The sequence below is a fragment of the Aedes albopictus genome, chromosome 1 (assembly GCF_035046485.1).
Source record: "Aedes albopictus strain Foshan chromosome 1, AalbF5, whole genome shotgun sequence".
NCBI lineage: Eukaryota > Metazoa > Arthropoda > Insecta > Diptera > Culicidae > Aedes > Aedes albopictus.
Window position 1 is genome coordinate 225,919,006 of NC_085136.1, and position 16,418 is coordinate 225,935,423.

Consider the following 16,418-nt stretch of genomic DNA (forward strand, 5'->3'; position numbering starts at 1 on the left):
GCACATACGGTTTTAGTATAGTCGTAAGACCCAACACGAATACACTTATAGTACACATAAAGAGCAACTGTTGAGAGTGTGAATTGAGGAAAGTGTGCCCGATTAAATCCGGACACTTGTCCGACGACATCCGGGTTTCGCAATTGTTTACGCGCAGAACCTCGAGATGGTGCTACCGGAAGAGAACGAGCTCAATGTGCTCGATGAGGCCACTCTAATACCCCAGACAGACACGTGATACGAGTGTGATTCCTGTACAACGGTACGCAGTGTCAAGAAAATTCTAACAAGACTGACTTGAACTGAGAGAATTTTCAGTATGGCACTCATTTCAAGCGCAATAGGAAGCAATCAGTGAAGTACTAGATTGAAAGTAGTGAGCTGGATTTTTGTATGGTGAGATGATCAATTCTCCGTTTCTGCAAAGAAATGCTGCAAACAGCGTGGGTTATATGATTTCTTGCCTAATTTGATGCTGTTTGAGCAAAACTTTGAGTAACTGTGTTGTTGAAGTTACAAAAAATAAATAATACAACAACACAGTTACCCAAACTTTTGCTCAAACAGCATCAAATTAGGCAGGAAATCATATAACCCAAGCTGTTTGCACCATTTCATTGCAGAAACGGAGAATTGATCATCTCACCATACAAAAATCCAGCTCACTACTTTCAATCTAGTACTTCACTGATTGCTTCCTATTGTACAGTGATTCTTGTATCACATGTGTGTCATAAGTATAATACTTATGACACACATGTTATACAAGAATCACTGTACAATTGGGTTTTTAAATTAAGAAAAATATATTGATTTTTTGATTTTATACGAAAGAGCACCGTTTTCTGAACCACCATGATTTTTTTCAGATTTTTAGAACTTCATTTTGGTACATAAAATCACTTTCGAAGAGATTTTTCGAAATCACCTTTTGACAGCTGGCCAACTGCTTGACAGCTCCGCCCAGTACAAAATGCGACGAGGGGTGATTCGACAAATCGCTCCCATACAAACTTCAAACTGATTTTTAAATAGGTTCCCGGGCACCAAAGTTCATGAAAATTTGGATTTCGGCTCAGTTTTGCATGCAGATTCTGAATATGGAATTATCTCAACACCGTTAAAGAAGCCAATTGCGCTTGAAATGAGTGCCATACTGAAAATTCTCTCAGTTCAAGTCAGTCTTGTTAGAATTTTCTTGACACTGCGTACCGTTGTACAGGAATCACACTCGTATCACATGTCTGTCTGGGGTATAAAAAATCACTGAAGTACAGGCAAACAAATCTATCGACGAATAAGAGACGAAATCAACGGAACAATTGGTCGGACGAGGAGTGTAAAGAGATTTTTGAGGAGTGTTATTTATAGGCAGAAGCAAAATAGCACACCCTGGAGAAAACAATCGCCTGTAGGGGCTCCGTGCCATAAGGGCTTACGAGCTAACCTGTACATCGGCTGAAAGGAACATAAATTTATGATAAGAACCTACATACGCTCAGTTGTTGACCAATCGTCGTCTAACTGGGCATGTAATCTTTATATTTTTTTTTATCTATGTAGCCCAGGATAGATTTAACCGGTTCGTCATACAAATTACATTATTATAGATTATTCATATTCGGACACAAAAGCGAATTTTGCGTAAAAAAATAAAATTGCATACTTTCAGGCGTTTTGTGAGTTTCAAATATGTACAAGTACAAGTGAGTTGCAAAACTCTAGATTGAGTTTAAATAAGGGCGAAAGTAACATGAGAGAGTTCTCTTCATCGATTCTCTCTTCTTCAAATTAAAGTGACAAGATGCAAGTATGGTTGCATTTTTAGGTCATAAATCGCTAGATTGCGATGCAATCAAGTGTAAACAAGTTCGACTGAATTTGCATCTTGTCACTTTAATTTGCAGAAGAGAGAGTCGATGAAGAGAACTCTCTCATGTTACTTTCGCCCTTATTTAAACTCAATCTAAAACTGTTGCGCTTCTCTTTGAATTCTCGGATGATTTATAATCACTTTGAGTTGTTAGGGGCGATTTCTTCACCCTGGCTTAAGCGTTAAGCCAGGTTTAACTGTATGGGTAAGCCTGGCTTACCGGTTAAGCCGAGGTGAAGAAATTGGCCCTTAGTGCGGTTTAGTAAGACAATGATATGACGATATCAACAGTGGTGACCTCATGCACAGTTTCGGCAGACTAGCAGGACTTGAGCCATCAGTCCCATGTGGAAGCCGGCTTTAGGACTTCTCGAGCTATTTTCGAGAACCGATTCCAAGTGTCCAGATTTCAACGAGGTCACTCCCTCAGCACACACTGCCAGGAGAGGTACTTCCATACAAACATACATAGCTTGCTGGTCTAGACTACACTCTTTCAGGTCAGCGCGCCGCGCCGCCAGACCAAATGATAGGTATAGGAGAGTGGACGAGGAAATCGAAACGGTGTCTTTCTCAGTCGATCGTTGCTCGCTGAAGTGTACAGTCGTCGCGCGTATTGCTGTGCAGACAGTTCGTGTCCTAGGAGTTTTCGGAAGTGTTGTGCCAGTCAGTTCCGAACCAGCCCAGAGTTGATCGGTTGCAGTGATTATTGGTTGTCAATCTGTGTCAATAGGAAGCGCCGTACTCATTCGCTAAACGCTTCTCGGTGATCTATGCGGTTGTGGTGTGTAATCTACGAAAGAGGATCAAGTCGAATCAACTTCCGGGGAAGTACGTAACATTTTGCACTCAGTGTTCAAATGGAAAGTACTTTCAACTCGTCGCTCGACGGAAAGCATAAGCTGGGTTGCCCTCGAAACTGATGTCAATGGTTGGTAGTGTTTGTGGTACCCTCATGATCGCCTTCGAGTGAAGAAGGCCAGTGAACACAACCTAACAACCAACTCACATGGTTTGCGTGTGATTTTTCCCCCTTTCACGTAACGTGTGTAAAACCGAAGGAGAAGGTGTCAAGGAAGGCGCGCGCGCTTGAAAGAGATACAAGCAATAATAAATCTATACACAAGCACGAAAGGCCGATATAAGGCAACATAATAATAAATCCAAAACGTGGAAAATAAGCATACCGAAAGCAAAACCAAAAAGTGAACTGAACCTGACACATAAAAAGTGCGAATAGTGCCAGAAGAGGAGATTTCGGTTACGCAGGCGGTGAAATCGAGTGAACAAGAAGTGATAGTTGAAGAAGAGCGCGCAAGCCCTCGGTGGTGTCTTAAGAGTTGAATCTTAAGTAAGTTCGGAAAGTGAAAGGTTTGCTCAGTGGCATTTAACGAAAATTCATCAGGTAAAATGTTGAAAACCAAAGCCGGCGAAGACAAGGTGAATACACTGCTATCCACCAGCCAAATTCCGATCATCGATCTGGCGCATTGTGGTAAGTTCAAAGGAGCCATCACTCAAAATATGACCAACTTTTCTCAAATCGATCATTGTTAACTCGCGAGTCGCGATCCTCGAGAAGACGGCGACGCAGAAAGCAAAGTTCAAGGATTATCCTTTACTACATGCTCATTTTTATCGTAAACATGGTCGTCGTCTCAATCTGTACAACACACTACTGCTTGTCTGTGGGACTGGGATGTATGTTGCCTTGAAATGGGAGGCGGTGGTCGCTTGCGAGTTATCATTCGTAATGTGGTCACGCGCGGCTCAACCATAAGATATCCGAACCAACGCGTAGCGGCGTCTTATGGATCTGCATTTTGGAAGGTGAAGACTTAAGCGCAGCTTTACTAATCCGCTAGCTCACTGGACGACAGAGGTGATTGTAAAAGCTGTTGTGGTTGTGATATCTGTTTTGTCTGTAAATATGGGAATTACCGTCCGACCAATGACGCCATCGATGTCCTTGAGTGCTAATTATTTGGGAGTCATCGTATTGGTTCGTAGAATATTTACTACTGGAAAGTGGTAATTTTGTGTGTGAATATCTACATTGCATTAACTTAGAATTTACGTTATTAGAAATTGCACATGCAAAAATATAGGTGCGATTGCCGTGTGTGCAAATGACGTTCCATCTGCCGGGAACGTACTTTAACAACTTTCTAACGGGTAGGGCACTCACAAGTTTGACTTTCGGTTGGCCCCGCAATTCAAGTATTTGAATTTTCTGGTATCTTACTTCATCTGACAATCCTCCTTAGCGTGAGAATTATCACCAAGAAGCATGCATTCAGTATTCATGTGTATTAGGGTAAAAAAAAGTTTTTACTTCACACTGCTTATTCGATTTTAAACCAGATTCTATATTGTCTATTTTTTTCTCCGGACCGGATAATTATTTGGAATGCAAGTTAAACCCAGAACCCAAGCAACATATATGTCATGAAAAACTGTGCCGACAGCGCAAGTTTTTGTTGTATAGAAGTTCCCGTGACGTTTTTTAGCGTTGTGTTAGGAGTACGTCACAGTAACTTATATACAACTAGAGCTTATATGACATGTGTGCTGCTACGGAAGAATCTGGATAACCGTACTAGAACTAGAGAAACAAGAGCAGGACTCTAAATCAAACAGAAATTTCTGCAGAATCGATTACTTATGCATTACAAGTATTGTAGCGACCAGGCCTACTGTGCAGCGTCATTGTATACAATTCGACAATGATTTTTCATAAGGGCCAAACTGACTTGATCGATTTCTCTTCGTCGACTCTCTCTTTCGCTAATAACATGATCAAAACAAACAAAATCATTATTCTTTTTGTTTCTATAGCAAAATGTAGTCGTCTTCTTCGCATTTCAACAAAAAAAAACTTTGGCAAGCTTTCTTTAATAACACAAAGAGAGGATCGATGAAGAGAATTTGAAAATGCCAGTTAGGCCATAATGAAAAATCAGTGTCGAATTGATCAAAATCATAGAACGGCAACATCTCGTCAGCCGTTTCATATAATATATGATATAGATGTGAAGCAAAAACGTTGGGAGTGACGTTGCTAAGAAAGTTAATGTCACTCCATTGATACGCTTCTTCTAGGGATGAAACATATGAATTTCCGCCTAATGTCCTGGCTCGAAACCCTAAGCTTAAGACGAAACTGGAAGCATTTTCTCATTTTTTCGGTTTTTGATTTTTTATTAAATAACGAAGCAATATTTTCAAAATCGGTTTTCGTGCACATGTAAAGTATGGATCAAGGTATTTTCTGTATTTTTTTGAGTTGGAAAATGTTTTCCATTTTCGCAGAAACCATTTTTTTGTGAAATTTTGTTCAAAAATGGTTTCTGCAAAAACGAAAAACATTTTCCACTACATAAAAAATTCAGAAGATACCTTGATCTATACTCTACATGTGCACGAAAACCGATTTTGAAAATATTGCTTCGTTATTGAATAAAAAATCAAAAACCAAAAAGTGAGGAAATGCTTCCAGTTTCGCCTTAAGCACCATTGCTCGTTCTCTGAAACGAGAAAAAAGTGTTGCTCCCATCCCATTTTACGCTTACAATTTAAACTATAACTTGCAAATACATAAATGGAAGATAAAAAAAAACATCCTCCTGATGTTCTTGTTCGGGATAGAACTTCAATCTAGTTTGACGCTCGGCGCTTCGTCACAAAGGAACACCCAGAAGGAGAGGATTAGGGAACCTCAGTACTCCGGATAGGACACAACACATGTTTGAATCAAGATTCCAGTTACGCAGCAAACAAACGAGAACACTTCACAGACCACGAACACGGAAGCTTATTTTGATAGATTTCGGAACTGCAAATGTGTACCACCACAAAAAGATTTAGTAAATTAGTAATCACAATTGAAACATTTTTCGAGTAGAAAAAAAAATCCGGTTTGGTGGTTTCTTTCTCTATTTCTCTCGGAACGTATCTAAGACGATTCCTTCCGGTGTTGCTCCCGGGATGCATCTCAGAGTTTTCCAGGACCTATTCTGGACTTTCTGCCAGAGTTTAAATCAGATCCCCGTTTGGGATTTCTACAGAAGCTTTTACTTATATTACTCATGGAGTTCTTCCCGCGATTTCTTTCAGTGATTTCATCAGGTTTCTCCTGATAGTTGTTTCCAAGATTTCTTTCTGTTATTCACCGGAACTCTCTTATAGATCACAGGTTTACTTCCACTGATTTTCCTGGGGCCCTTGCCAAAAAATATCCGGGAATTTCCTTGAGTGTTCCTTTTTGGACTTCTCTAAGTGGTACTCCGCCATTTCTTGCCTGGATTTTCCAGGAGTTTTTCTGGGATACCGTCGGGCGGGGCTTCTTTTTACACTTTTTCGTGGTTTTTCAGCTTTATGACGTTATAACTCCCAGAGTAGTTAATGGATTTCCACATTTTTTACACATAAGGCCGTTCGCAATGCTGTTTTATTTTGTATGGCGAGTTTTAAAAATTTTAAAACTCGCCATACAAAATAAAACAGCATTGCGAACGGTCTAATAATCGTGAATATGTCTGTAGGATGTATGCAAAATTTGAACTAAATCCATCAATAAACAAAAAAAGTTGTTCATACACCAATCGGACACATCTCATATAGAACCGGATGGGGGCTACTTTGGACATTTTTATCTATAACAAAACTGTATTTAAAATTCCAGGGTTATTTAGAAAACTACTTTGTACAAACACTGTAGTATACTATATCAGACATGATTTCAATAAATATATGCGTTTTAAGATGGTTCTGTGTTACCTTTGGTATTATGAGCAGCGTGATATTGCTATATAGATAGCCTGAAAAAAGGGGCCATCAATAGTTTATTTGGGTGAAACGGTCATTTAAAATTTATAACGTTAAAAATATTCGATTGCGTATGCTACGTTGATATATTTTGAATGAATTGATCAACCCTTTAAAATTTATGAACTGTAGAAACAATGCTTACAGACCAATGTTCTGATACGTTATGTATATTTTATTGGTTTATTCGATGATTTTTCGCGTCCTGCCAAGCAATAAAAGATCTGTTTGAAAAATAATTTCAACCAAATGAAGGGAAAATTATTGCTTCATAATAGTCCCAAAGATATCAAACAGATTTGAACCATATTTTGAATTCAAAAAATCCGTATTCATAAGTGTCCAAAGTAGCCCCGCATATCAAAATTAGCCCCGCACGACGGTACTTCCTGGAATAGCCTACGAAATTCCTTGTAAAAAAATGACGAAGACATATCGGAATATATCCTAGTGTATCTAGCAAAATATTCCGAGAAGAACATTGGTCAAATAACAAGAGGAACTTCGGTAGAAATTCCGAAAAAAAAAAACTGGGACATCATAGAAAAAAATTAAGGTAGGTAGTAATCTTAGGTTATATATATAAGGGGATTCTGCGAGGAACTTTAAAAACTTTTGAGAGAAATTGCCGGATAAACTACGGGAGAAACCCGTTGAGAGACTCCAAAAAATACCAGGATTTTTTTTTAGAAATCCCTGTAAGATCTTCTGCAGAAATCTCGAGAATATACTGTAAGAAAGCTTATCTCTGGAAGAAGTCCTGGAAAGTACTCTTAAGGAAGAAAAAACACCTGGAGAAAACTAGAAAGAAACAATCAAAACTCCAGGAATTCAATGAAGAACTACATGAGTGATTCAGTAAGAAACTGTGTATGAATTTGAAGAGATTGTGGCAGAAATCTACGGAGGAATTCCGGAAGGAACTCAAGGAACTCAAATTCTGAATATTTTTCCAAGAATAATTCTAAACAAATCTCTGAAGGAAATGCTAATCACTGAAAGTGATCTTGATATCACAAGTTTTCTCCAGAATAACCAGGATTTATTCGGTACCACCCGTGTTTGATCGAAATGGTTAATATTGCGATCGTAATTTCCAAATTTCTTTAGGATTTTTGGAATCCCAACACAACTGCACCATCAGTAGCAGCATCTGAGGCTAATTACACAAAAGTTGTAAGGAGTAGGGCGTTTTGCCAATTTTTGAACTGTTAGTGTAGAATTCGGATGCATTAATCACACGCGTTTGTACTTCGAAATTACCGCATTTATTTCTCCGCTTCTTGTCCACGACCAGACATCACACACGCGTCGTCTATACCATTCTGTTCTTGCTCGTCCCTTCTCCCGTACGCCCGGTTGCCAACTATACTGTCATTCTCTTTATCCAAACTACAGGGTCGGCGTGAGGATCGACCCGACATCCCTCCCTTACATAATAGAAAAGATCAAAATTCCCAATTAATATTCGTAATCCGTCAAGTACTTCGGTTTGCGATGCGACCGCGTTGGACGATCAACCAACTCTTGTTGAATGGGTTGATTCAGTGGTTCCTCATTGATGTTTTGGTCTATTGGCTCCATTCCTGCTGATGGATCTGTGGACCGCCTAATACAAACCTGTGCTGGAGTGTCTCCTTCACCTTCTCTTACATTTTTTTCCGGTCCGTGCGATGGTGCAAACTTCATCAGTGATTTCAAATGGGCCGTGTTGCGGTGAATAACTCGATTCGAAACGGTGGATTTCAGCATGGCGTCAGAGCCTGTCAATTTGGTTATCTCGAACTCTTCAGGTGCAAACGTTGACGACAGCTTGTTTGTTTTATTTGTGCGTTTCACGACCACTATCTCTCCCTCCTTAAGTTCTGTCGGCTTTGCATGGCGATGAGCGTTGGTGTATTCTGCGTCATGCAATTTCTTCGACCAATCCCTATCGTGAAACTCTTCCTCGTCCACTCGAATCTTCCTATTTTCGAAACTTGGAAGCTTGTCACGCAGAATACGTCCAAACATCAAAAGCGAAGGTGCCGCCCCAGTCGTTGCATGGGGCGTAGAATTATACATCAATAGGAATGAACGTAAATCCCATATCCAGTCCACGCTACCTGACTCTTGACTGATCTTCAAATGTTTGAGGATAGTCTTATTCGTCCGTTCAACCTGGCCATTGGCTTGAGGCCAATATGGTGTCGTCCTTCGAAGTTGAATTCCATACTCTCTACAATATGTTGACAGTTCTTCGCTGATAAATTGAGGACCATTATCCGCTCGCATAGTCTCTGGGATCCCGAATCGGCAAAACGTTTCATGAAGTGCTTGAATGGTGTGCTTTGCTGTAATTTGTCTCATTACAACGGCTTCGGTAAATCGGCTATAGTAGTCTACGATGACCAAAAGATTGTGTCCGGATGGCAAAGGTCCCATGAAGTCTACAGCAATATCGGTCCATGGCTTCGTTGGCATTTTAGTCCTCAACAAGGGTTCCGGAGCCCCTAGCGTCGACACCAGCGTACATTGCTTACAGCGTTTTACACAAGCTTCTGCCTCTTTATCAATCAATGGCCACCATACTTTTTGGCGAAGTCGTCGCTTCATCGCTGCGATGCCTGGGTGCGCCTCATGAGCTAGCTCAATAACCCGGTCTCTTAGTGACAATGGAATTACCAAGCGGTTTCCTCTTAGTAGAACCCCATCTATCTCACAAAGTTCGGCGGCGTATGGTTTGTATTCCTTTGGGAGGTCCTCCTTTGATCCTAAACCAAGAGCTTTTACAACTGCTTGAATATTGTCATCCTTTTTAGTCTCGGTAGCAATTTCTGAACCCGTCAACGCTACGGGTACCGCTTGTTCAGCAACGCTGCGAATATACTCTTGGGTGTCTACGTCGAAATGCTCTGAGGGTACAACACTTAATCGAGAGAGAGCATCCGCTATGTTGGTTGATCCTGATATGTGCTCAATTTCATAGTTGTACGCCTGGAGCCTCAAGACCCAGCGCTCTATACGAGCACATGGCCTGGATCTTGGATTGAACAAAAACTGTAGGGCCCTGCAGTCTGTCAATAATGTAAACTTCGTTGCTTGCAGGTAAAGCTTAAATTTTTCAACACTCCATACAAGTGCCAGAGCTTCTCGTTCCGTCTGGAAATACTTCTTCTCGACATCTCACAATGGTCGGAAAAAGATAAAGTTCGGCCAAAACTCTTTTTATGTGTTTAATCGAAGTTATAGGTTGCCTAGATATGTTATTTAGTATTTTTAGTGTTTAAAAAGGGGTATTCAAAAATTACGTAATTTCAATAATTTCAAAAAACGGTAAAAATCAGTAAACCCCATATTTTTTGCGTTTTTTGTTAGAAAATCAATTCGAATTTAAATAAATGATCATCTTTCGATCAAATCCAATCAAGTATGTTCAAAACGTGTAAAAAATGTGGAAAGATAAATTTTATTTGAGTATAAAATGGAAAAAATAACGTAAAATATATGAAAAAACATGGCCTTTTTAAATAGCTCTAATTTGAAAAACTGCAAATTTCTGCAAAATATTTAAACGTTTTTAGACAGCTCTAAGCATGATGTTTAAGATGTACTATTCGAAATTGCGGCGACACGTGACGACACGAACCGTTTTTTAACTTAAAAATTACCAAAATTTCTAAGGTACAATATATGAAAATTTGAATAGTTTTGTAACATATTAATTTTGCACCATACGTGCATTCAAACAGTCCAATAACAAGCTTTCATATGCTGGATAACTTAAAACATATATTCCAATCTCAAAATATTATTATTTTACTTTTTTCGAATAATTCATTTTTCAATTTTATGACTTAGGCCACTTTGGCAGTGAAAATGTCATTGAAATACAAAAGCTGGTATGCTTTTCATTAAGAATCATAAAAGTACAATACATTAACTTTGTTATAAGGTGAAATAAAGTTTAAAAATATCAATTTCGTTTTTTGAGAGTTTTGGCCGCCCCTTTGTATGGAGCCCGACCAATGTGCATCTGTTAGGGATTTGCTTGCAAACGCTATGACTCGGTTCGTACCGTGCAAGTCCTCTTGGAGCAGAACAGCTCCGAGGCCAGTGGGACTAGCATCCGCCATAAGCTTTGTACGATTACGAGGATTGAAAAACCCGAGATAGTCAATTTTACAAATCGCTGCTTTTAACCCTTCGAAATCTGCCTTTTCGGTGTCAGTCCACTTGAATGGTACTCCAGCGCGTAGTAACTGCCTCAACGAATCAGTTCTCCAAATCGGGAATGAATCGCCCAATGTAGCAGACCAAACCCAAAAAACTTCTTAGCTCGGATACGTTGTGCGGCTCCCTAAATTTCTGAATTGCATCAATTCTGCTTTCTGTTGGTCTAACGCCGTCGACAGAAACCCTGTGACCAACAAACTCCAACGACGTTACGTTGAATATGCATTTTCTCTCGTTCAATAGCACTCCATAATCGGACAACCTTGCCAACACCGCCCTCAACCTTTCGTCGTGCTCTTTTTGCGTTCTACCATGTATAAAAATATCATCAATGTAAACTATGATCCCCTTGAGCCCGGCAACCACTGATTCCATAACTTTCTGGAACAATTCCGGCGCACAACTTATCCCGAACATAAGACGTTTGTACCTATTTGTCATTATTTTAAAATTAGGGAGAAAAAAGTAAAATAAATTTCAATTATTTAACCCAGTATACTCAAATTTATTAGACGAAAATCAATATAGACCAATCTACCTGAAAAGGCCGTGCTTCGTAATGAAAGTGGTTATGGCTCTTGATTTCTCGGAAATCTCCAGCTGATAGTACGCATCCTTGATGTCAATTTTAGAGAATCGCACTGCACCGTTGATCGAACTCCACATCTCATCTACCAGCGGAAGTGGGTGCGTCTCTCGCAGAACAGCCTTATTCGCTTGCCGCATGTCAATGCAAAGCCTTATTTCTCCGGAATCTTTCGTAACCGGGACCATAGGCGAGACCCACGGCGACGGACCGTTTACTCGCTCGATGATGTCTTGTTGAAGAAGGGAATGCAGCTTCTCTTCTATCTTCTGTTCCAACGCGATGGGTGGCCGTCTGTAAGGCTGCTGTACCGGTTGAATCTCTGGGTTGATTGGTATTTCGACGACCACGTTACGGAATTTCGGAAAAGGATTGTTTCGCTGCTCTTGTACTGCTCCTACATCGAAGCCAACTTTCAGGACCTTCAAGTTCTTAGCCGTCTGGTCTCCCAGTAGACATTGTTGCCCGTTGTCGACAACGTAGAACTTTGCTCTGTCCTTGTGTCCTCCTGCTGATATTTCTGCCTCAAACATTCCCGAAATTCGCATTGGCTCTGGAGAAGCATACGCTGTCAGGTTCCTATCGCTCCCGGTTCTCATGTTGTCTACCTTAACCCCAGCTCCTTTTAGCTGATCCCAAACATCTCGGCTGATAATGTTGGCGTCCGCTCCTGAATCAATAGTCATGGGCACATCTACTCCACCCACATTGAAGATGAACACATTCCGACCCATCGCGTAGAAAACGTATTCTTCTCGCTCCTTTTCTGATTCCTCCATTACTGCTCGGATGCGCTTTGGTCTTGGCTCCTCTGTGAATGATCCAGATCCAAGCTGTGAGAATCCACGTTTGACTGCTTGGCTTGTAGCCCGATCTCTGCTGTAGCAACGTTTGGCCCAATGACCAATTTTGCCACAGCTCGCACATTTGGTGCCTCTTGCTGGGCATTCCTTGCTGCCTTGGATGTGGCCGCGTTTGCCACAACTGTAGCAAATAAATCTTTCATTTCCTGATCCTCGTTGAAATCTAGGTGGGGTTCCTTTCTGAAATCGAGATTGTCCATTTCGCTGGTTATCCGAGAAGCGTCGAGAGTAAGACTGACGAACTGCGTTTACTTCATGTGGATCTTTCCTTATGTAACCCTCTTTATTCAGGTCTTTTGACTGCTGAGATGACTCTGCCATACTAGTTCCGAGAGAAATCATCTCTTCTAAGGACCTGTCCTTTTGAAGCAACTTAACGCGAAGCTCTTCAGAATTACATCCTTGCGTGATGCGATCGGCAATCAGTTCATCGTTAACCGAGGGATCATAGTTGCATCGCGCAATTTGTTTCCTCAGACGCATTACAAAGTCAGTAAATCTCTCGCCAGAGTTTTGAGTAATCTGGTGAAATAAATGGCGTTCATATGTCCTGCGACGCATTGGTTCAAAATAGTCGTTCAAACATTTGACCGCTACGTCATAGTACGGGGGATCCATTGTAACATGTGGAACATTATCCACACCTGGAAGGTGTCTCAACAAGTCCTGGAGACCTGGTCCCCCCAAATAGGCCAATTGGGCACGTTTCTCGTATTGTGTTTCAATGCGCTGTGCTACAAAGAAGGACTCGAGATCGTATTTCCAGGTTTCCCATTCCGTAGGCAAACGGGTTGCTTCTACTGTCACATCGAATGGCTTGATTCGGCTAGAGCCACTCATGCTGTTAAAAATTAAATAAATGAAAACATAGATATGAACGCCGATCATTAGCATAAGCTACTTGAAAATTAGTGAAAAGTTTGCCAGATTACCCTGACTTGTCATAATGATCTTTGATCAAAGTTCTTAAAAAAAATCCACCATGATATCCATTGAAGATTCAAGAAATTTTCACTTACCTTCCATCTGCAGTGATTGAAAATTATATCCAATATTTTTACCTCATACTCCTTGATGCAACGTCCATTGATTCTTTTAGTGGCACTAGTTTATTCTGGAAACATAATCCTTATGGGCAGCATCTCTGGTACACAACTCATCTCCGTAATAATTCATATTTACCTTATCAACCACATGTATAACCAATAATAACTTGCAATACACACCCAGCATTTCCTATTCCGTTTTTTTCCTGGGTACACAACCTCACTCTCTCCTCCCACTTGCACTTTTTTTCTAGGTACACAACCTCATTCTCGCACACTGGGTAGAAAACCCTATTCTCGTTGATTTTATCTTCTGGGTACACAACCCTTTTTTCTAACACTGGGTACAGAACCCTATTCTTCTCTTATTTATTTTTTTCTTCCTCTCACTCTTTACCTAAACCCTCTTTCCACAGACTGGGTACATAACCCTGTTCCATTCAATGCACAATTTCACAATACCCTTCATTTCACCCAAACTCTCATATTTACTCTATGTAATCATTCATTCCATTTTCCTTCCAATCCTCCACCAATACGTTAACAATCGCACCGTTTTTCTGGATTTGCTGTTGATTTTCTACTGGTACAAAACCAATGGTACACAACCCACCTCACACATTGTATCGATGTTTGCGTGCCTCTTCCACTATTCAGTTATCCAGAACTCCAGTACCCACTCACATTTACCACTATTACACAAACTGTCGGTTGCCGAAATTTTTGGAGCGCTTGTGCCATCTTGTTTTACTCACCAATGCCTCGAGGTTTTCCAAGCAGAAAATTTTGTTTTAACTTATTCTATAATATTTGGCAAACTTTCACTGCTTATTATTGATTTTTCTTTACTTACATTCCACTTCTTTCCTTTATACGAAAAAAAAACCCACGCCAAAGCCAATCTTCTCCCAACCTGCGGAGCACTTCGATCACGCACTTTTCGCCGAAAATCTCTATTCAGTTATATTTTCCACCAAGACCGCTTCAGTAACTTTATTCAACCACTCGATAATTCATCCTACGTCGCCAAGAATGTAGAATTCGGATGCATTAATCACACGCGTTTGTACTTCGAAATTACCGCATTTATTTCTCCGCTTCTTGTCCACGACCAGACATCACACACGCGTCGTCTATACTAACGAGTCTGGAATAACAAAGAGGAGAAACGTCAAAATTGGAACAGCCGATTTGCTGTCATCCCCATAGTTCCAATCGAGCAGGAGACCTGTCAAAACGACCAGGATTCGCCACTTTGGTATACTCGAGACACTTTAGTCTATACCATTCTGTTCTTGCTCGTCCCTTCTCCCGTACGCCCGGTTGCCAACTATACTGTCATTCTCTTTATCCAAACTACAGGGTCGGCGTGAGGATCGACCCGACAGTTAGTACTGACATTTTTTTAGCGGAAGCAAGGCACAGTGGCGGGCCTCCATACAAAAGTTGGACAAAATCTCAAATGGTATTCGAAATTGCTAAAATTCACAGGTTATGATGATTTTAGTTCCCTAAATCTATTTCTAATATAGGACTTTTCATATATTTTGGTTTTACTATATTAGGGTGGTTCAAAATTTTTAAATCTGCTGATTATGGAAAGCATGTAAAAATAATCGATAATAAGCTATCACTATGTGCTTTCTGAACGTAGATTTTGATTAACCTTTTAATTTGGGGGTTCTTAAATCATGTATTGGTATTGAAATAAACTATAATTGTGTATTTGTTGCTGTTAGGGTAGACCAAAATCTACAAAACTACATAAATCATTAGAAAAAATCGTTTACCTACGTTTCCTTCCAATGGATCAATTCAGATACACACCAATGTTGGCTGACAAAACGTGGTCTATTCTCAGGGACTGCCTATAGACCACATGACATTTTACGGTGGGTACACGGAGGTGTGTCAATTCAATCGTTATGGGGTCGGATAGTCTAATATAGTGAACTGCGTAAAATTTGAACTGCTTTTTATCAATCTCGTTTCAACAACTTCAAATATGCTCGTGCTCTTCCGAGTTTGGGTTGTAAGGTACAACGATCTGTGCTATTGAGTTTTTGATAAACGATCATCAGAGATCGGTAATCATATTGATGAACAGTAGAGTTCAAGCAAATATTTTCAAAATCTTTTATCACTCTGTGTGTGCTTCAGTAGAAATGTGTTTGCCGAAACCGCATGAATAACATACAATAAAACTTCAAGTTTAAAAAACCAATATAAGGGGTTTCACTAAAGAGCGTAAAATGTTCGTTTCATAAAATTGCGATTAAAATATTCAAAGATTGCCTTGTTGATCGCAACGTTTACACAGACAAATATTTAACGTAGCGTTTTACGCCGTTTAGTGAATTCCTTTTATATTTTATAGATGGTTGTTGCTTTGAACTGTAGCGATGTGCGCGTAGAAAAAAAAACGCGAAGATGTCGACGAATTTGTGTCACTGTATATTGAATCTTCGATAGAAGTTCATAAAGAGCATGCTTCCAAGGTTGTTGAGCAATTCTAACGATTAAGATGAATCGAAGAAACGACCAGTTTAAGAAAATCAATGAGCAATGGTTCGTAGTTATTTTTACATGTTTTTCACGGTTGTTTTTGTCTTTCTTTTATTTTGAAGCTTAATATTTAGTTGTATCTGGAGAAGCAACATGTAGGTAGTGTCTAAGTGAATAAAGGCTACTTAGTCATCACTCCTTTCCTCTCCAGCTTACTGTTTTTAACTGGAGCACCCACCTTCTTGTGTTTTTCTGTCAAAAAATAAAATAATATTAAAATAATAATATTTAAAAACGTTAAAGCTGTGGCAATTACATTATCAAACCAATCCCCTGGAACACCCCTGTAATGCCCCCGAAACTCCCTGAAGCCCCCTGAAGCTTCCTGGGTGATTGAAATGGGTAAAAGTCTGGCAATCACGTTTTTTTTTCTTCAATCACTCAACTTAATTTAAAGCTCTTTTGTCCACTAGGGCACTGCGTGAGCGATTCCAATTGGCACT

General features: G+C 40.1%; 2 protein-coding genes across 3 annotated transcripts in view; one reads left to right on the plus strand and one right to left on the minus strand.

The window, feature by feature from the left end:
- The first annotated feature begins 2,372 nt into the window (after positions 1–2,372).
- LOC109410069 (uncharacterized) overlaps positions 2,373–16,418 on the plus strand; it is an 88,979-nt gene continuing 74,933 nt past the window's right edge. Inside the window, exon 1 of the mRNA XM_019683599.3 lies at positions 2,373–3,368. Coding sequence (XP_019539144.3) covers positions 3,284–3,368 — 85 coding nt within the window. The 5' untranslated portion in view covers positions 2,373–3,283. The remainder of the gene's footprint in view (positions 3,369–16,418) is intronic.
- LOC134285503 (uncharacterized) lies at positions 11,450–14,403 on the minus strand. Of its 2 annotated transcripts, none has more exons than XM_062846346.1 (2): positions 14,264–14,403; positions 11,450–13,205 (listed from the first exon to the last, which is right to left on the minus strand). In XM_062846346.1, the coding sequence occupies exon 2, from the start codon at positions 13,202–13,204 to the stop codon at positions 11,450–11,452; it is 1,755 nt and encodes a 584-aa protein (XP_062702330.1). In that variant the 5' UTR covers position 13,205; positions 14,264–14,403. The 2 variants fall into 2 exon arrangements, with proteins under 2 accessions (XP_062702330.1, XP_062702329.1); XM_062846345.1 differs by lacking the exon at positions 14,264–14,403 and adding an exon at positions 13,384–13,520.